Source organism: Lissotriton vulgaris, chromosome 3_1 (genome assembly GCF_964263255.1).
Source record: "Lissotriton vulgaris chromosome 3_1, aLisVul1.2, whole genome shotgun sequence".
Classification (NCBI taxonomy): domain Eukaryota; kingdom Metazoa; phylum Chordata; class Amphibia; order Caudata; family Salamandridae; genus Lissotriton; species Lissotriton vulgaris.
In genome coordinates this window covers 1,358,351,663-1,358,373,098 of record NC_141689.1, presented here as the reverse complement: position 1 = coordinate 1,358,373,098, position 21,436 = coordinate 1,358,351,663, and the positions used below count along the sequence as shown (strand labels likewise).

At 43.5% G+C, this 21,436-nt stretch overlaps 1 protein-coding gene across 1 annotated transcript in view; it reads right to left on the bottom strand.

Annotated features, from left to right (window-relative positions):
* The window catches only part of CHRNA6 (cholinergic receptor nicotinic alpha 6 subunit), a 368,323-nt gene extending 354,296 nt beyond the window's left edge, over nt 1–14,027 (bottom strand). The window contains exon 1 of the mRNA XM_086963194.1: nt 13,821–14,027. Within this exon, the coding sequence (XP_086819320.1) occupies nt 13,821–13,899 (79 nt within the window). The 5' untranslated portion in view covers nt 13,900–14,027. The remainder of the gene's footprint in view (nt 1–13,820) is intronic.
* Between the last annotated feature and the right edge of the window lie 7,409 nt (nt 14,028–21,436).

The window sequence follows — 21,436 nt, the reverse complement described above, 5'->3', positions numbered from 1 at the left end:
AGATGATTCCTCCAAAGTGGCTTTTATGTTGTCCTACTTAGGTGGGGATGCTGCTTTGTGGTCTGTCCCTCTAGTAGAAAGAAATGACCCTGTTTTGTATAACTTTAGAGCCTTTGAACGCTCTTTAAAAAAGATTTTTGCGAAGCACGTTTTTGTTCAATCAGCGGACAGTGAGCTCCTTAATTTAAAACAGGGTTCGTCTGATCTATTACATTATATATCAGTATTTAATCGCTTGGTTCTGGAAGCTGATTGGCCACATCAAAAAAGGGTATCCTTATTCTATAGAGGTCTGAAGGACGAACTCAAGGATATGGTAACTCAAATCTTAGAACCTCCCGAAGAGATCAGCGAATTCATAGATTTGGTTGTAAAATTAAATCATAGGTTGATAGAAAGAAAAGGTGAAAGAGGAAAAGTAGACCATAAGATAATGTTTCAAAAAGATAAAATTTTGTTTCCTAAAGAAACAACCCAAAGATTAGACACTGTAGAACCCATGCAAATAGGTTCAATTCGAGGACCCCTGACAAAGGAGGAAAAAGAGAGGAGACGAAAGTTAAATCAATGTCTTTATTGCGGGAAGACAGGACATTTCGTGAAAGAATGTCCCTCCAAACCAAATAAGGGGAAAATCAAGTCTGTAAATTTAGCTGTAACATCTGAGGAAACGGAAAACTAGTGCACTCGGTAAAGGAAGAGGTCAGTTTATCGAGTGTGTGTTCCAGTTCGGCCTCAACGGTCCCACCTAATGGGTGTCGACATTTTTGTGTAATTGTTGAATTGAAAAGTTTAGTCAATTCAGGAAGTTCAAGAAAAGTAGAAGTAATCATTGATTCGGGAGCTACTGGAAATTCTATTGACACTCAGTTTTTAAAATATTTAGGATTCAACTCCGTTCTTAAAACTTACCCAGAAACAGTCAGAGCAGTTGACGGTAAAGAATTGACTTCTGGACCGATCAAGAAGCAAACAGAGGTTTTAGTCATGGACAGTTCCCCTATCCACAGGGAAAGAATAGTTTTTGATGTTATCGACGCTCCACAATTCAAATTAATCTTGGGACTTCCCTGGCTAGTTTTACACAACCCAATAATTGATTGGCAGGCACGAACAGTGACCTTTAAATCTCACCATTGTCAGAGTCAATGTTTTCTATTAGACAGGACTGGAGACACAATCCAAGGCTTTGAATTACCCGTAGAATCTTCTAGTATCCTACTTCTAGAAGGAGTGCCTGCAGTGTACTCAGACCTAAAAGATGTGTTTGACAAAAAAAAGGCTAATACTCTTCCCCCTCATTGGGATTTTGACTGCAGAATTGATCTTGTGCCTGGGGCAACCCTGCCATACAGCAGAATCTATGCTCTGACAGAAAAGGAAAATGAACACTTACGAGAATACTTAGACGAATATCTTGCTAACGGTTTCATCAGGCACTCTAAGTCTCCTGTTTCATCTGCACTTTTTTTTATTCCAAAACGTGGAGGGGAATTGAGAGCGTGCATAGATTATAGAGCCTTAAACAATGTCACGATTAAGAATAGATATCCTTTGCCACTCATTCCAACTCTTTTAGACCAGGTAAAGAATGCAACCATTTATACTAAATTGGATTTGCAATTTAGAAGTATTTTGAGGATCCCATATTATAGCAATATGGCCCCAATTTGGGACTCACCTGGAACACCAGAATGTCTCAAAGATGCATTATCCAGGGTAATTAGACAACTAGGTCTTGAAAAATGGGGACAACTTTTATGTGAAAATGAACTAATATCATGGGAACATCTACATACAATAACGGATGGGAAAGTGTCGAAGTTTAAATATTACCAACTGAAGAGTTGGGCTAACACCATCTTGAAAGAAACAACAGATCCAGGAAATTTTGAAAAGGAAATGACAAAGGAAGCCATAATAACAAAAGAAATATCAAAATGGTATTGGGCGTTAATTGAAGCTGGAGAAGAAGATCAATCAATATCGGAAAAAATATGGAGAAGAGAGTTTACCAACGAAGAAATCGATTTAAAGATGATGTGGAAAAAATCCTCTGAATTATGTTGGGAGTGTGTAAAACCCGCTGCTCTAAAAAGAAATCATCTGTTCACAATACATAGAGCGTATTGGACTCCAAAGAGATTATCAAGGTTTAAAGGCGCATCAATAAAAGCCTGCAGTAAATGTGGCGAAGAAAAGGCAGATGATACCCATATGTTTCAACATTGCCCGGGACTTGAGCAATTTTGGCAAGAAATTGGTAAGACACTCTCGGCCCTAATGAGAACCCCAATAACTGTAAGTACCTCTTTAATTATTTTTGGGATTGCTTCAAATAACATTAGATTGAGTAAACTTCAGGAAAAGCTAATGTTTACACTGATATTATTGGCACGAAGAGAGATCTGTATAAACTGGATAAAACCGACACCTCCAATATATGAGGACTGGTTAAACTCTGTAATTAGAGTATGCAGGCTGGATAGGAAAGGGAATAGTACAAAAAGAATGCAGTACTGGGATATTTGGGTAAATTTTTTTACTCCTGAGTAATCATCAAGATTCTTATTCTAGTGCCATGACCGGTATTTCTCTTCTCTTACTTTTTCGTTCTCCTTTTTTTTTTTTTTTTTTTTTTTTTTTCTTTTTTTCCTCTGTTTACCAATGATTAAAGCGGAGACAATAACTTCCTGGCAGGACTGGATTTCTGCCGAGTAGCTCTAGGGCTAGCTCAACACAGATCCTTGGAATTATTGTGTTGGATAAAGGTAAAGAGGAGAAGTCGGACAGGTCTTGAGAAAAAGCTGGGAAACTCCCCTGGAAATTTTCAGCAGAGATCCGGGGCAGTGAAGGCATACAAACCGAATAGACCGTCAACTCCCCCGAACACCTTATTATCCACATTTTTTTTCTCTCGCAATATGAGGTTTAAAAAAGAAAGAAAAAAAAAAAAAAAAAATAGATTATAGAGCCTTAAACAATGTCACGATTAAGAATAGATATCCTTTGCCACTCATTCCAACTCTTTTAGACCAGGTAAAGAATGCAACCATTTATACTAAATTGGATTTGCGCGGAGCTTACCATCTTGTTAGAGTCCGGAAAGGCGATGAGTGGAAGACAGCATTCCGTACCAAATTTGGCCTTTATGAATATCAAGTCATGCCTTTCGGACTCTGTAACGCTCCTGCAGCTTTCCAATTTTTTATAAAAGAGGTTTTGCATGAGTTTATTGACATTTGTTGTGTGGTCTACATAGAGGACATTTTAATCTACTGACACTCTGAAGACGAACATGTACAACAAGTTCGCGCCATTCTTCAAAAACTGCTTTCCAATTCATTATATGTGAAATTAGAAAAAAGTTTATTTCATGTGTCAAAAGTAGATTTCTTGGGATACATTATTAGTCCCGCTGGCATTGAAATGGACCCTAAAAAAGTGGAAGCTGTTACTTCTTGGCCCCAACCTTCATCTGTAAAACAGATACAAAGTTTTCTAGGGTTCGCAAACTTCTACCGTAGATTCATCCAGAATTTTTCACAAATTATAACTCCCATTACCAAACTACTACGAAAAGGAGTAAAATTTGATTGGACCGAAGCAGCTGATAAAGCCTTTCATGATTTAAAGGAAAAGTTTACATCAGCCCCCATTTTGAGTCACCCAGATCCTAAACTCCCATTTATTGTCGAGGCAGATGCATCTCAGTTTGCTTTAGGAGGAATCTTGTCTTGAAATTTTGAAACTGGTCAAATGCATCCCATTGCCTACTATTCAAGAAAATTGTCCCCTGCAGAAATAAATTATGCAATAGCTGATAAAGAATTATTAGCTATAAAAGCAGTTTTCGAGGAGTGGCACACTACTTGTTAGGGGCTCGTCACCCCATCACCATTTATACTGATCATAGGAACTTGCAAGCTTTACAAAAAGTAAAAGCTTTATCAGCTAGACAAGTTATGTTGGTCTTTGTTCTTCAATGATTACAGTTTTGTGATAACTTACCGACCTGGGAAAGAAAACCTAAAAGCTGATGCATTGTCTCGATTAGGAGAAAATAGTTTGGATCATGAATCTGTTGTTCTTCCTGTATTACCAACTACCTGTTTTCAAGATTGTTTATCAGTCAAAAGTATTTCTGATGAAATACAAAGAGAGTTAAAGACTAAAAGTCTTGAAGAATGGAGAAAAGATTACCCATATCTTCAAGAAAAAGATACGTTTCTTTACATGCATGATTTAATTATGGTTTCTACTAAGTCCCTTCAGGAGTCAATTATCCACCTTTTTCATGATTCACCTCTCTCGGCTCATCTGGGAATCGCCAAGACATACGAAGTGATTAAGAGACAATTTTGGTGGCCAACAATGTTCAAAGATGTTCCATGTTATGTGACCACTTGTAGTGTTTGTATTCAAAATAAACCCTCTCATCAGTCTCCTAGTGGTCTATTAACACCTCTTCCAATACCTCCTCAACCATGGCATTCTATTTCTTTAGATTGTATTGTAGAACTTCCTTTAACTCAAAAAGTACATACTACAATTTTAACGGTTGTAGATCAGTTTTCACGAATGGCACATTTCGTTCCATTGAAAAGATTTCCTACTTCTATGAAATTAGCTAAGATTTTGATTACTCATGTCATTCGGTTACATGGAATTCCATCAGTAGTGATTTCTGACAGGAGGTCTCAATTTATATCTCACGTTTGGAAGAATTTAAGTTCTCTTCTCCAAATGGAAATTCGTTTATCATCTTGCTATCACCCCCAAACGGATGGTTTAACAGAACGCACAAATCAAACCATAGAACAGTACTTACGTTGCATGTTAACCACCGTTTCAGGAGATTGGTCTGATCTCTTGAGTACTTTGGAATTCGCATACAATAATGCTGAACATACTTCCACTAACATGTCTCCTTTTTTCTGTAATTACGGCTTCCATCCAAGAAGCTTTCCAGAAGACATTAAGATTAATACTTCAGTTCCAGCAATTCATGATTATATCTCTGAGTTGTCTTCTATTCATAAGGAAGCTCAGTATAACTTGGCTCGTGCTAAAGAATGCCAAAAAAGAACGGCTGATAAACACAGAAGAGAACAACCCCAGTACAGCCCTGGAGACAAGGTCTGGTTAAGCACAAAAAACTTGACCATAAAAGGAAACAAGAAATGTAACCCCAGATTTATAGGTCCATTTCCCATCGAAAAGATCATTAACCCGGTTTGTGTAAAGTTACTTCTTCCTCAGAAATATCGGATTCATCCGGTATTCCATGTGTCCTTAGTCAAACCTTTTGACCCTCGAACTAGGTTGATTCAACCTCCATCTTCCATTTTAATTGATGGTCACTCAGAATTTGAAGTCAAGAAGGTTTTAGATTCCAAAAGGGTTCGTGGAAAACTGTTTTATTTGGTGGATTGGAAGGGGTATGGCCCTGAGGAAAGATCATGGGAACCTATCACTCATCTACAAAATGCTCCGAAATTGCTAAGAAAATTCCATATGCAAAACCCCTCGAAACCTAAGCCTATAGCAACAGTCTTAGGGGGGATCTTGAGGAGGGAGTACTGTCATGATTCAGTATGAAGCCACACTTGTGTATGGCTCCATTACTATTAGGAATTATTTACTGTAAAAAAAAACACCCCTTTCCCGTGCACCAGTACTCCGTAGTAAGTGTATGTATATATTAAAGTGTGTTCGGTGCAATACGTAATGTATAAACATTGTGACTTGATTGGTGACATTTTGATTTATAAAACCTCTGATTGCCGTTTTTGTTTATGCCTCTTGATTCACGATAGTGCCTTGGTTTGCCAGCATTAAATAGCTCTCAAAAGAAATGTTACTTAAACATTGCAGAGTTTTCACGGGATAAATCATTCAGTTGTTCTCTCGCGTGTGCCGGCCTAAATCTGGCCGAGCGCACGCATTAAGGCCAAGCGCACGCAAACGTGGGGTGCGGCTGGGTGCGGTCCGGTATTTAAACCGCACCCAGCCTTCTGGAAAGCGCTTTGCCTCCCGCCTGTTCCAGCAAGAGGACGTGAGAGCTCCTACTCCTAGGGATTACGTTGCTTACCTGATGAACGAATTTTGGAAGCCTGCAGTCATCTTCGGAATCAAGGTCTGGCATTTTCGTTCAACTTCAGGAACAGCAGAAAACTGAGATAAGTGAACTGATTTTCTAAATTAAGGCGCCCCTCGCAAGAAAGGTCACCGGGACAATTTATGAATACATCTTTCAAGAAGTAACCTTCAGAGACTTTGAAACTTAATCTAGGTATTTAGGAATTTAGAGTTATTTGTTAGGAAAAAGGAGTAGAACGTGTACTCTGTAATTTGGAAAGACATTATTTCCGAATGTGTATTATTTGATTCTTTTAGTTGTATATTTGTTCTTCCTGTTATAAAGACCTTGCTTTTTAGATTTGAAAACCCAAGGACATAAAGACACAGAAAAACATTTAGTAAGTTCAAAGGTTGAGATAGGCCCTAGTTATTTAAGGTTAAAAAGGGGGTTACAAGTCAAGAAAAAGAACATAAAGGCTTAAATATTTCTATTTGTTTATTACAGAACTATTTTAAAAAGAAAAAGGTTTGAATTCACAACAGGACAACACAACAAGACGAGATAATCGAATCTCACCTGACCAGTTCGACCAACAAGACAAGAAAGACATACTGGACGAAATACTGACAACAGCTGTTCGCAGGTAGGCGAGAGATTGTAGTGGTAAGGAGAGAGAGAGTTGTAGATGTCACAGAAGTTGTTTCAAGAAAAGGATAGAACTTGAGAAGTAAATTGTAATTCTTGTTGTTTCGCAGGTCGACAGCAAGAACATTTACGTCCAGTACCGGCCCTCCTCCCCTTGTCTAACTCATATCTTGTAGTGTTCAATACTTCCTCCAGGAAGGGGTTAGTCTTTAGGGAGGTTGGTCCCTTGCGTCCCTGCGAATTCTCTACGCGTCTCATATCAAGACAAGGTAAGGGACGACGTAAAGACTTTGACAGGAAGAGCCAGTGTCAAATGTAAAGCGGGATTGATTAGCCACACGAGTCTCCAAATCAGGCAGAGACAAGTCAGTGGGATAAGCATATTCAGTGTCATTAAGAGGATCACCAGCAGGTTGATTCAATAAAGGATTTCTAAGTAGACTCATTTCAACGGCAACATCAGGCCCGATGGCAGGATCCGGGGCCAAAACAGTGTTGCACCATTGCTGGACACAGAACCGCAAGCATCATACTGTAGAGAATCGGCCACCCTGTGTGGTTTGACATTGTCAATGGAAATGTACCTGTTCCCCTTTCGCCCAGGAAGAGGAGGTAAGATGACTGTTCTTGTACCCTGCACACCAAGTACGGCACCTGAAGCTCGATAGGAAGGACCAAATTCTTTCTTGTTCTCGATCTTTTCTCGTACCAGTTCTTCAACTTGGGGTAGCCAGCCGACTATTGGATTCTGCAACGCAGCTTCGGACATGGAGGGCAAGTGTTCCTTTGCAAGACTGTCTCTGGTCTTTTGTAGGTTCTGCAAAACATTAGAATGTTCATCTACCTCAAAGGATGCGGCTCCCGTGGCCATTTCTAGACCATCAAGGTTCGGGACAAACATTTTTATGCCAAAGAGCATTTCGTATGGGGTCCGCCCACCTGGAGACCTTCTAGGGAGATTATTTAGTGCACGTTGAACGCTATTGAGATGAGTTAGCCAGTCTCTGCCAGCACCTAAAACTTTTGCTGTCAAGGACTGCTTTAAGTCACGGTTCATTCGCTCCACAACACTATTACCCTCAGGCCGGTATGGAGACGAAAATTTGACCTGGACCCCCAATGAAGCCATGGCATCCTTGTACGCCTTGGAGGCGAACACTGGACCCTGGTCCGAATGGAAGGTACCACACGCAAAAATTACCACAAATACACGCAAATCCCTTACGACAGTTCTAGAATCAGCACTCCTTTGAGGCCACACCCAGACAAAGCGCATGCAAAAGTCAACTGCTACTAAGTTGTACTTATACGCAGTATCAGAGGAGAAAGGACCGCAGTGATCCAAATAAACACACGAAAGTGGTTTATTAGAGATGTACAACTGAGTTTGGGGCGGGCGTGCAGCAGAGGAAGGTTTAATTTGCTGACAAATGCCACGTTGAAGGACAAAATCAGGTATCTGTTTGTACAAACCCCGGCACCAATATCGTTGCTGGAGAAGAGAAACAGTATCTGACAGGTCGGAGTGCGCCGAAGCCATTCCGGCGTGTGCTGCTGTAATCAAAGCCTGTCTGCGGTCCGTGTTGGGTATCAACCTGTCACCAACATCATTAATTCTCACAAGTCAACAAGAATTTAGATTCAAGAAGATCAGCCTGCAAAGTTTGCAAGATGGCTGAATGTTTTGGCAGCCAGCACGATTTGGAAAAAGTAGGTTGTATCAATGCATAAAGCGGTTTGACACACTGGGCATATTCTGAAATGTAGGTACGACCAAAATTCAAAAAGCCCAGTAATTATTGTAATTTTTTCAGTGTTGTGGGAGCTCGCAAAAGTGTGCATTTCTCTAGGAAATGTGGAGCCAAACCATCGACCTTCGTTGTTGAGCTTGTAGCCCAGGAACAATACTGTGTACTCTGCAATGTGTGATTTCGCAAAGTTACATTTATAGCCTATGTCTGCAAAACGGCAAATTATGTGGTCTACACGGCACAGATGCGGCCATAATTTGTCGTCTGTGAGATAAATGTCATCCACATATGAACAAGCATCTGCGTCAAGTCTCTCCATGAGAGAGACAATGCGGGCGGCAAATACGCCTGGACTATTCTTGTAGCCCATCGCCAAACGAAGGAATTGGTGTTGTGTGCTGCCACTGGTAAAAGCTGTCCATTGACTACTAAGGGGGCTGTAGACTGAAATAAGCACTACTCAAGTGTCTCACAATAAGAACACACTCGTTGGCGGCGCCATGTTGCAAACATTTCTGCTCATACACAGAACTGTGCACAACGACCTAAGGCATTAGTGAATTGTGGAGTACCAGAAACTCCCCTCAGTGCCTAGAAAACCCCAACCAGCTAGCAATCAGTGTCACATTAGCTCTTCGTCCTATAGCAAAGTAACCAATGATTAGACAACCTAGAACATGCGACGTCGGACCATCTCAGGAATGGCGGGAAGTGAGAACACTCTTTTGTTATACTCTCATACCAGTCCACAACAGGAGTCATAAAGAGACACGGTAAGGTTAAAATATTTATTTTAATGACGTGATCTCATGCGCAGTGTTTTAGCCAACATAAGCAGACATATGATTGAAGATAATATGGTCAGCATGGTTACAATTCCATAAAATACAAAAGGAGGAATCATATTACAATGATAGTGCAAACAGGTGATATAGCACCTAGTTTAAACACCCTCCCTATATAGGAACTATGTATTATAAGCTATAGAAGGTCTCTTAAGCTTGTTTTGGGGGACCCCATTTACCTGTCCGCTCAGTAAGTGTAAATTACATCTGGATCAGCAAGGCTCTCTGAATCCCTGGAATCTTCCAAGTGTGTGAAATTATGGCAAGTGTGCTATGATAAAGGCGCCGCAATCTTGCTCAGTTCGCAGCTGCCAAAATGTTGTGTCTAGAATGTGTTACACAGACATGCCGATAAACAGGCTCACGTTATGATAACCTTGACGGCTCAGCACTCACTGTACAGACTGGGGGCACAATGTATGTCTAGATATGTTGAAAACCAAACCTTTTCTCCTGTATTAGACCTTTGTGAAAACTAACTTGCAAAAACAACTACGCAGTGTTATGTGCAAAAGCAGCAAAAGGTAAAAACGGCATTTAAACTTCTAATAAGCCATGCTAATATAACATGCTCGCAAAAGGAGGCCCCAAACCATACTACACATGTCCACCACATTGTGATCGCTGGAGGCCCTTCTAGATCTTCCATGCTGAGGGGCCAATGAGGTCATTCCAGACCTTCTTGCATTTGCCTCGTAGAGATACCTTGACGACTTCAGGCGAACCGCGTGGTCCCAACCGTCTCTTCGGCTCGGTGCTCTTAAACCACTCCCAGCTATCTTCACTACTCCTGTAACTGCAATAAAGATGACAGGTCTGGTGTGCTGTGCCTCTCCGCCTGCCACTGCACCCCACAATGTACCCCGAGGCTCCCTGATTACCCAGAATACCCTGCCACTGTTAACTTATCCTGTCCCTACTTCTAATCCCACATCCACCCCCCTGTCCGTGCTGCTTGCCGTCCTCATTCTCTTCATCCTCCTCCCCACTCCTTTCCAGCATGGCTGCCATTATAGCAAAAGCGGAGTCCCTAACTGCCCCTCCCCCACTGCGCTGTCCTGGCAGCCCTGCAGGGCATCAAAACTTGTTCCGTGTGTACCTCTCCCCTTATGCCCCAACACCTCCTGCATCCCTCTGCTGCTGCAACCCCCCCTGACAGGTTTTCATTTAGCTACGCCACCATGCCCCTGCCCCCTCCCCTAGCTCACTCAATGATAGCCCAACCATTTCTGTGGTCTCTCTATATGGCCTTTTCCTGATGGCCCCTGCCCTTTTCCTGATGGGCACCGCAAAAAACCTATCCCCCCCTACTAATCTCTCCCACATGGTCCTGAGCTAATTTGCCCCCCTCCTGTTATGTTAGGTTATGTTATACCTTCTTGTATAGCGCTCGAATCACCGTGGGGCATCTCGGCGCTTACTCAGAACTTACCCAGGAGAAAAGGAACAGAGAGGAAAGGAACCTTTAGTACAGAAAAGCCTTTAGATGTTTCCTAAAGACATGATAAGATGGAATTTCACATAGGGAAATAGGAAGGCTGTTCCAGTATTTGGGGGCCAAGTAAGAAAAAGCCCTACCTCCTGACCTATGAAGTCTAATGCGGAGGACTTGTAGTAACAGCTGCGAGCTAGATCTCAGAGGACGGCTCGGGATGTATTTTACCAGCTTATTCTGCAGGTATTTTGGGCCCTGACCCTGAAGGGCGTTAAAGGTCAGGCAACAGACCTTATCTTCCTGAAGAAAATACCCTAAGTACCACCCTCCCTGTAATCCACATATGATGCCCCCTCCCACTCCTTGCCCCTTTGGGCCTTCCTCAAATATAATTCCCCAGCTGGAAGAGCAGTGCTGCTGCCTCTGTGCACTTCCTGGCTTGGCCAGCCCCTTCATTTTGCTTCCTGACAGCGGGCAGCTTTGTTGACACCGCCCGACTCTTTGAACGTGGCTTTCCTGCGGACCCATGTTTTTGCAATTGGTGTAGATGGGCCCCATTCCTCATTCACTAGGGAGTGCAGGCAACGCTGGTCGCGTGCAAGCTCGCACCCCAAGCACGGCCTCCTTGCTGCAATACTATTCTCCCATGCCCCCCAGAAAACACCTAGGCATGCTTGGGCAAAGCAGCCCAGCCTGCCCCAGCTGCCTTCCCTCCTTTCTTACGCTCACCACAACTGGCCGCTCTACTGGTCACAGAGGAGCCCCTCGCACTCAATTCAACCAGGAATAATGCCACCATGGAGGTACTCCACTCGCGTGGTGGGTAGCATACAATAACTGCTGCGGCCCGTCTGAGTGGGACACAGGCCTTGCTGCTGTACCACTGCTTCTGTATCACCAACCACGAGGTCAAGGCACACAACCTCCATCAACAAACACATCGCCTCTGATATTTTTCAATCTGCTGCAGACATGATTATCTACAACCAGTACGTCGTCTCACAATACAGTACCTTAACAGTTAACGCATGACAATCAAAAATAGCCTACTTGCTCCTGGGCACCAGCCAGCAGGTCACCTGAACCTAAAACGGTGACTGAGAGCTTAATGGAAAACTAATATACATTGGGCTATCTTGGGCTACAAATGTAGCTCAAAAATACATAGCAGCTCGTAGGCTGCACCACCCTTCCAAACTGCCTGGGGTGCAGACCTCCTGGTGGTAGGCTGCCCCCCAAATCCCCATTGTGATGCAAGCCGTTATTTGAGCAGCTACTCCCAGAGGTTGATGTCGGCTGAATTTGAGGGGGATGATGTGCTCATAATTCATTTATTTGACAAAAAAGGTTCCCCCACTTTTTGTTAAAATACAACCATTTTGAAACAGTTAAAATGCTTTGGCTGAACGAGATGGAGATCTTCTGCTCTGTTGAACCATGGAAGGGACAGAGAACTAAAGAGGAAACAAGGCTTCTCGCCAGGATGCCTGCTACTTCAAAGAAATGTAAAGGTGTGCAATAATTTATCTGCACATATAAAGCATCCTTGGAAGCCAGTGTTGACTTTAATTGATGGAACCAATTTAAGCTTCCTAATAACAAAGATGTTTTCTTTTTGAGAGTAACAAAGGCATGTAGTAGTTCATGAAAGAGTACTTCAGTCCTGTAGTTTTTTCTCGTAATGATGAATACTTTTGTGAATCAGCCTTACCTAGTATCATATTCTCTCAACTTTCTCCATCGTATGCTCCTACCATCCAAAATAATACCCCCATCAGCCAACACACAAAAGTACAAGATGAGACACAACTGAAATATTTTTTAGCAAACAGTTTTAAGTTCTAGGTCATGTTCACAGGAAATGTTCATTACTTGAAGAAACCAAGGGGCATATTTACAAACTCCTTTTGCCACTGGAGCTTCACTTTTTTTGACGCTCCAGTGGTGTTGTGCCATTCCCCATATATGTACACGGTGGCTCTAAGCCACTTAGCTTGGCTTAATGCTACCTTGTAAATATGCCCCTTTCCTCAGCCGTCCACAACTGTAAAGGGACGTGAAATGGGTGTTGCTGTGGGCGTTCCACCACAACACCCATTGCTTTTTGACGCTGCGCAGTATACAAGGCTGAAACCAAGGATGGTGCTACAATGGCGATACAAGGAGAAATTATTACTTTCTACTTATTTTTTGCTCTTTCTATGTGTGCTGCAGCACACATAGAAAGAGCAAATCACCATGAATGATTGTTTAGGAGCAGGAAGGTATCCCTTATCTGAACAATCGCCCCTGCAGCGCAGGCACTCTTGCAACATGGCTGCAGGGTACCGCTGGAATTGGCAGTTTTTTGCATCAGCTCTAGGGGAAACACAGGGGTGCGCCTCATATTTGTAAATATGGCCTATCCCTGCACTTTAAAAAGGTAGGAGCACAGTGTCACCAAATTTAGCGCAGCACCACGCACGGACATTTGTTTGTAAATATGCCCGTAAGTGTTCTATCATATGTAAAAGTAAAACAATTTGTATCAAAATTCCCCATTGTGGGCTTTACATGCTGAAATATTATTTAAGTTTATTTCACAAAAGTAAATTTCCATACACAATTGGACTCGGTGTTCCAAAGTGTAAACATTATGGTATCCTATTTTTTTCAGTACTAAATCTAAAACACCCGGAAGCACATTAACTTTAAGAATTATACAAGGTATCATTTCATGGAGTTGCAGTAGATCAGAGACCTGCCCTGAACTAGCCAAAGACTGAATGATCACAAAGTCTGCGCCTGTGACTCCTTTGAAGAGAGCATCCCTGAAAGGTATTTCGAAGGTAAAGGGTTCTGCATTTAAACATACAATTGAAGTAATGTAACTAAGAACTGTCTTCCACCCACATCAGACACCTGGAAGACTTCCAGAGCCTGTGAAGAAAAAAACAGCAACCTAAGTCTGAACTCAAATAAACCGATGCACCTAAAGCTAAAAACACAAACAAGTTATATTCATACAGCTTATAAAAGATAACTGTAAATGCACGTGCCTCAACTTGAGAGCTACTTGCCTTTCAAGAGGGCTAGCAGGAGGCATGTCCTCGCCAGCAACCCACCGCACAGCAATCCAAAACAGTCCCGAGTGAACATTTTCCGGAAAAGCCCCTTCCTTCCGTGAAAGAGAAAACAACAATGAGCAGGCTGCACGAGCAAGCACTAGAAAGTAGAAAAGTAAATAATTAATGGCCCCACGAGAAGGTGTTCGCTCGCTCTTGCGATTAAATCCTGTTTCTTATTGCTGAGGCAATGGCTGCAAATGTTTTTAGTCGACGGACAACCAGTGGCGGGACGACGGAAGGATCTCCGCCTCCTCTTGCTATGGACCTGTCTCGAAAATACGAATAAATATCTGCGACAGATCCTGCCTGCAGTTCGTAACGAATGCCGCGCATCTGTAGAAAGAGGCGCGCGACCCCCAGAGAGAGGAAGCCACGGCGGGGCAGCCTGCTGCCTTGTATCCTCGTCTGCAGCTGACTCCAGCAGCTGTAGCCCCCTCCGCTCCCCCACACGCGCGCACGTTCGAGAACACCACGCGTGATTACACCACAGGCCTTTCTTTCCACGAGAAAGCCGCCCTACGTGTGCCAGTTACCACTGGAGATGGCCACATTTCATTAACAATATATTTGTATATAATGGAAAGGGAAAGAAAGCTTCATAACCCGCAGGAGGCAGGATGATACCTCTGATACGGGGAGCCTGTGGTGCCTGATTGTGTTCTAGATACCACATGTTCGGATTACTCGAGCATACCTGAGGCTTAATGTCAACGTTGTTTCCCTGGGTGGGAGGAGCTTTCTTTCCAATGGACCCGCCACCGCCACTCTGTTTGGACTTAACCCATTTGTTCATTCATTCTATAATGGACATAAAGAAGAGTTGATTTATCTCGACAGAAATAATATCATTATTATCCCGGTCCACAGAGTCGTATATCGAATTGAAACACTTCTACATTTCCCTCAGATACATGCATTTTAAAGATATTTCCAGATCCTAATAGCGTTTTTAGAAGGAATGAAAATCATTTAAAAGACCAGTCTGGCTACACATTCTTCTCCTTCATTATCCAGGGCTTTTGGCATATCTTTATCTCAAATTTCAAAGGGAAAATAAATTGCTTCGCAAATTTCTTCATGGCATCAAAGTGAAAAAAGACACACTTAACAGGATAAATTAACTATAAATGGGACAATGCCATCTCTGAATAACCCTGCGGAACTGCATTATAATATTTAATTAGGTCAGAGTCTTTTGGGTACTCCCATCCCACATAAAGGCATTGCTCTGACAATGGTGTTTCCATGTCCCCTTAACACATTATTATAGTATTGCATGTCAATCACTGTGCGCTTGATTACATATCTAGATGGATTCAGTTGGGGCCGAAAATCATTGATAGGTTACCAGCACCTCGAATGAGGTTGCAACTCACCTGCAAACGGGAAGAGGTACCATGGGGCACCGTCCTCTTTTTCAATGTTGTAAAAATATTTATTTTTAGGAGTATGCAGTGGTCTGTGGGACTATGGCTTACTCGTAAAAAAAAGTAATTTTTTTTTGTAAACCCATCTTGCTTTCCTGCATTTTAAAACACACCGTGTTTACAATAAATATTGTTTTATTTAAAAGTAATCAAAGACATGGTGGTTTGCTGACCCCAGCGGGCCACCGTCCTTGTGATGATAGCGACTAGTAGTAGGTTGGAATTTATGACCTACCTTGATGCATATTAATTAGGTAGGGCACATTGCGATCCCCTGCTATTCGGAATTGTGCGCACAAATATTAACATATGTCCGTTCGCAAAAACCCTAGTGCAAGTGATAAAAGTCTGTGCACGAATGGCGACCACTTAACCGATTGCATTGCCCGAACATAAGGCCTCTAACCTATTGAAATGTACTATGTTTATTAAAAGTGTTGGTGGTGGCTTTGCTCTTTTGTGACTGCATCAAATCAACAATATAAGAGGAATGCATGCTGTGTGTACTTGAGGCCCAGCATGACCTTGGACCCTTGCACACGATACTATTATAAATAATGCACTGTAAGTTTGTCTACTGGCACCAACCTTTTCAAATAAATAATGAAAATGATGGAACCCAATATCTTGTTCAACTCCAACACGTGCTTAGTAGTAGCTCTGAGGTTCCCTAGCATTCAAACTTTTAATTTTAGCCAAATGTAATGGCAAAGGTAAAGTGTTTACACCACTTTCACTGCAGCCTTATTGCAACCCGACTGAAAAGAGGGCAGAAGCATTTCCACAGCTGAACCAGCCAGTAGGGATGATCTAAGAGACCCATTGTTAGCGAGGCCAACCCTTACATTGCAAAAGTGAATGACTCACCATATACAACAGAGATGTATGTATACAGAGGGGCTTCAAATGGATAATCAGCAATGAGAGTGAGGTTCCAGTTGTCGATGTTGAAATAGGAACCCCAACATAGAAAAACAATTTAAAGTGATGAACCCAGCTGCATGTTACATTTTCATTATAATGTCCATATTGCTTTTTTCCTTCCCCTCCTGGAAACAACAACATTGAACTGCTGTAGAGTCAAGGAGTCCTCATATAATATTGCAGGTGTTTCCTACGTCTGCTCCTCCTTCCCTCATTGCTACCTCTAAGCTACAATGGCTCAGCATGTATATATATATATATATATATATATATATATATATATATATATATATATATATATATATATATATATAACTGTGCATACCCTTCTTGCTGCTCTTTCTTTCTCTTCTACATTTTTCCTTCCTACCCGATACCTGTACCTTCAATTATTAATGGCAGTATAGAGGGACGGCTTTAGGGTAGTGCAACCGATGCAGCAGCACTGGGCACTGAAGGGGGGGGGGGTTGGTACTGACCTCAGGGGGCTCTGTGTTTAGCAATAACATGTGATTTAAAAGCACCTGCTGCAGAGTTCCTTGTGCGTTCAGCTTTCAGGTACCAAAATAATTGCAATGATAACTCTTGGGACTAATGTCCCCGATAGAGAGAGAGATTGGAGTTGTCTAGTGGCAGTTTTGACTTGTCATAAAGTAGTGCAGAGGGTTAAATAGGCATGTTGCATAGAACAGATGTGTATTTTAAGTGGATAGCTGAGTGGATTAATACAACCAGCCTGTACCAGCGTTTTAAAACAAATGAAATGTATTTGAGAGAGAGGCTATGGATAGATAAGGGGCACCTTTGCTAGGTGAAAGTGAGGCAATATGTGGGGGAAGGTGCAAAAAAAGGTTGTCGCACCGGGCACCAACAGCACTAAGGCCGGCCTTGACAATATATCTTGTGCTTTGTCGCTCTGTCAAGTTCGGCATAACTTGTAATATTTTCCTCGAAAGAAAAAAATATTACATAAGAAATAAAATACAGCTTGAGTGTACACACTCTTTGAAAGAAATTGCTGTCTAATTGAGAAAATTAAATGTGCAGCCAACTGAAGTGGGGCTGAGACCAAATGCACCTCAGCTTCTGGGGCTACTGCCTTCTGTCTTGCTCCTCATCTCTTCTCCAACTGCAGAAAAACAGGGAACAAAAGGGCTGAGCCAAACATAATATCAGCTCCACTGGACCGCTGCATGTGGTGCTTACCACTCTATTACAAGAGAGAATGGGAGAGAGAGAACACGCATGGCAGCATCCCAGCCAAGCTTAACCTCTACTTGCATGCACCTATCTTCTTACTCGCTCCACCGCACCCGATGGACCTTATGTTATGTTATGTTAAAATTTCTTGTGAAGCGCTCGTACACCGATTGATGTCTTGTTGCTGAACTTAAGGTTTAGCTTGAACCTCATGTATTTAGTTGTCAACAGATTCTAGTTATAAACTTGGGTAAATAGCCCAGTCTTAAGAAGTCTACGGAATCTAACAAATTCAGTGCAGGTTCTCATATCTAAAGGGAGAGTGTTCCAGAAGCTGGGGGCCAATACTGCAAACCTGCAGCCACGTATTTGTTTCCGTTTGTAGGAAGGAATGATTAGAAGGTTCTTGTGGGCAGAGCATAAGCTCTGCGCAGGTAAATATTTCTGCACAAGTCTGGATAAACATTTTGGGCTGGCACCATGCAGGTTTTTCAAAATAAGGCAACCAACTTTAAACACACATCTTTGTGGGATGAGAAGCTAATTTAGCTCTTTCATAGTAGGAGAGATGTGTTTCCATCTGGGTTGTTGAGATATCAACCTCGCTGCTTGGTTTTGAACCATCTGCAGTGGGAAACATCCTTAACAACAACATTTTTATAACTACTTACCTGAAAAACGAATCCTGAACAACGACCAAACCTAAACCACGACTTTCCTAAACCACGACTTTGGCTTGGCTCACTCAGCAATACGACTTTATGACATGCTCATGTACACTTCTCTCTGCCTGCCAAAAACCTGGCATGCTCATGCCCCCCTGGCTTGACTCTGTGAGAAGTTGGCCTGATATGTGATGTTTCCAATTCTGGAACCTCCTTGTATCAGTCCAAACAATCCCTTATGGTGTCTGGTTGTAAGTCAACCTTATTAGACAAGCTATCCTAGTGGTAGCATGGACTAAGCAGCCTTAAAGGCTAAACTCAAGAGGTCGTGTTAAGCGAGCTGTTTTACCAATCACAATCCTGTAATACCAAATGAAAGGACACCACACAAGTATATATTATAAAAATATATGTATTTATTACTAAAATAATCCCCAGTACTCTTTATGAGCAAAGGGCACAAGCGTTAAACAAAAGCACAGTTAAACATATAAAAGTTGAACAATTATGGATGAGGGAGCGGGTGGCCACTCAAACCATATATTAAGAAAGTGATATAAGAGATACCAATCGAACAGTGGTTAGGCCTAGGGCCTAGGGAATCGCTGGGAGCAGTCGGGACTAGCAATGCTGAAGTCGGGAAAAGCCCGCGGGATTCGGGTGCAAAGTCAATGGTGCGTAAAAGTTATAGAGTTACTGTTTAAGGAGACTTCCGCTGAACCTAGAAGGAAGAAATTCAAGACACATACACTAGAGGTGTGTACCAGTGTGGGAACACCGGCGTTGTTGAGTTACCTCACTCACATGAAGCAGGTGCATAGGGTCGAAGTTGAGTCGGGTTTCGTCACGCAGGTTGTTGGTGCTTGAAGCTGAAGATGCTGCAGGCGATGTGAAGGAGAAGTGTCCGGTGTGATCCAAGGGTGGATCAGAGTTATAGAGTACCTGAAAGCAGAGGGGACAGAGTCTGGGTCACTCAGCAGTGACCAGGGTGGAACCAGGACGGAACCAGGCAATGTCGGGCGCAATCAGGTGGCTGTCGAGGAGCTTATCTCTGCTGCCACGTGGGCTCTAGGGCATCTGCGACGTCCAGGAGCGGGCCACAAGCTGTCCCACAAAGGCTCTCACCGTCGGCGCTGTCACCTTCAAGATCGGAGCAAACAACACTTGGCAAGAGCAATCCACGCAGGACCGGAAGATTGCTTCTCACTTGGACCAGGAGGGTCAGAGCGGGTGCTCCTTTTCAGAGTGGGTGCAAGTCTGGAGCAACTAGAATCACAAGTCAGATTTCAAGTTTCATCAGCACAGGGGCCACAAGCCAGAGGGCAAGTGACCGGGCCAACGCGTTGAGCCAAAAGAAGCAGAAGGGCCCCACGCAGCACTCGGTGAGTGTAGAGGGGTGAGCTTCGGTGCAAAAGTGGCTCAGGGCTGGGGATTCTCAAACCCCGGTGTACAGCTTCGAGGATCACTCGTGGGCTGCACGGTCAGCGTCTCGTGGTCTTTTCAAGATGGCGTGCCCCACGCTTCCGGTCGCCTCCACGGGTCTCAGCTCTGCAGGGACTGTGGATCGGGCTGGTAGAAGGCAGGCAAATTTGATCTCGTTGATCTCTGTTGCTCGAGTTCCGGCGGGAACTGCAACAAAGCAGACGGCGAGGTGCTGGATGGTGCCCGTTTGCACAGGGTGGTCACTCCTTGACCACATGGGAGATTCTTCAGTCTTCTATGTCGAGTAGGATGTCGAAGGGTCCAGAGTTTTGTTTCAAATGTTTCATCAGGATAATCTGAGTGCGTTGGCACTGCTCTGATTCTTATACCAATCTAGGGGGCTGGATTACCTGCTAGGTCCCCTCCTATGGGTGGGACCCAGGAAGGGGGTGGATACACCCCTTTCCCTTTGATCCAGGCCGTGCTGGGACTGGGGCTGGTGTGCCCCAGAACCGGTTTGGCCGGATTATGCAAGGGGAAGCCTTGTGCTCCCCAGGCAGTGTCTAGTTTCTTTCAAACCTCCCTGCTACAATCCACTATCTCCTGTCTGGGGTGGTGTAACACCTCCGTGCGACAGGAAAGCCTTTGTCCAGGCCTCCTCTGCTGAGTTTCGGTCAGCTGGAGGAGGTCAGACATGTGTCTGTGGCAGAAGCATCCATTTTGTGGATCTGAGGCCCTTTTAAAAATCAACAGCGTTTTAGCAAAGTAACATGTCGTCTCCCTCTAGAGGGGTGGAATGCTACCCCCGTCGCCAGGACTGGCGAGGGGGTAGTATTCCAAATCGTATGGCACCTTACACAACCTGTTTTGATAAAGCCAAGCCAAAGTTAACATATAACCACGAGGATTATAATGCACTTAATAGTATATGGTATGGCATTATCCCACAACAGCTTAGGGAATTGGTCCCGACAGCTGCAGACAGGCTCAGCTCATGCTAGAGCACCATCTCACATAAAACCAAGCACTCTGCCTCCAGGATTGTTAAGGCCTGCCATAGGAGTGACTGATAGGTATATATGTGTCCAGTTAGGTTTAGATATAGGCATACTATATCTAAGCAAGGGGTGATTACACCACCTTGCCCCAGCTGAGTGATCAGCCAGTTGTGTCAAATTTGGATAGCCAGCCAGGGGTGGCAAAAGTTATGCTGCAGCCCCTGGTAGGCCTTGGATGCACCTATGCCCTGGGCACCTATAGTGCTCTGTACAGGGGCTGATAAGGTGACCCAAACCAATCTAGTTATGCACCTAGGGTACATGGAATCCATTTTACAGAGAGAGCAGATAGCCTGGGGCCCTGATTAGCAGGGAACCAGGCCAACTAAGTCGAAAACCAGCTAAACACAAGGCAAAAAATCTGGGGTAACCCTAGTCAGGTAGCCACCTTCCTACACAACCCCTCCCCCCAAACGAAAGGAGATAAGGCTATCCTTGGCCAGGTAAGCCTATATTGCCTGAGTGGCCATATAAGGAAGTACCTGCACTAGCATGGGTACCCACTGTCTCATGGTCCACTAAGCAGTCCCTCACCCTTGGGGTATTAGAGGGTCTCCACCATAGGGAATCACTACCTTGGGTGTGTTTATGCAAGGAAAAAGGCTGGTTTTGATATGGAGTATTGAAGTGAGGCTCCACTAATTTAGGGCTCAACTTCCTCCAATTATCTTCCACCATGTGTGCCTTTCTTTCTTCAAATGAGTTGCACTGTGCTCTCAGGGTCAACCTCTGGCTACCTAAAGCTGGAGGCTGGGTCCCTTGTTTTGGCCTACTGGAGGGACAGTTCAGGTTTGGGCCCTTTGGGTCCCAGGTTTGGCTGTGCCCAACAGAATCCATCTGTGGGAGGTCCCTAACTACTTTTAAGGGGGCTC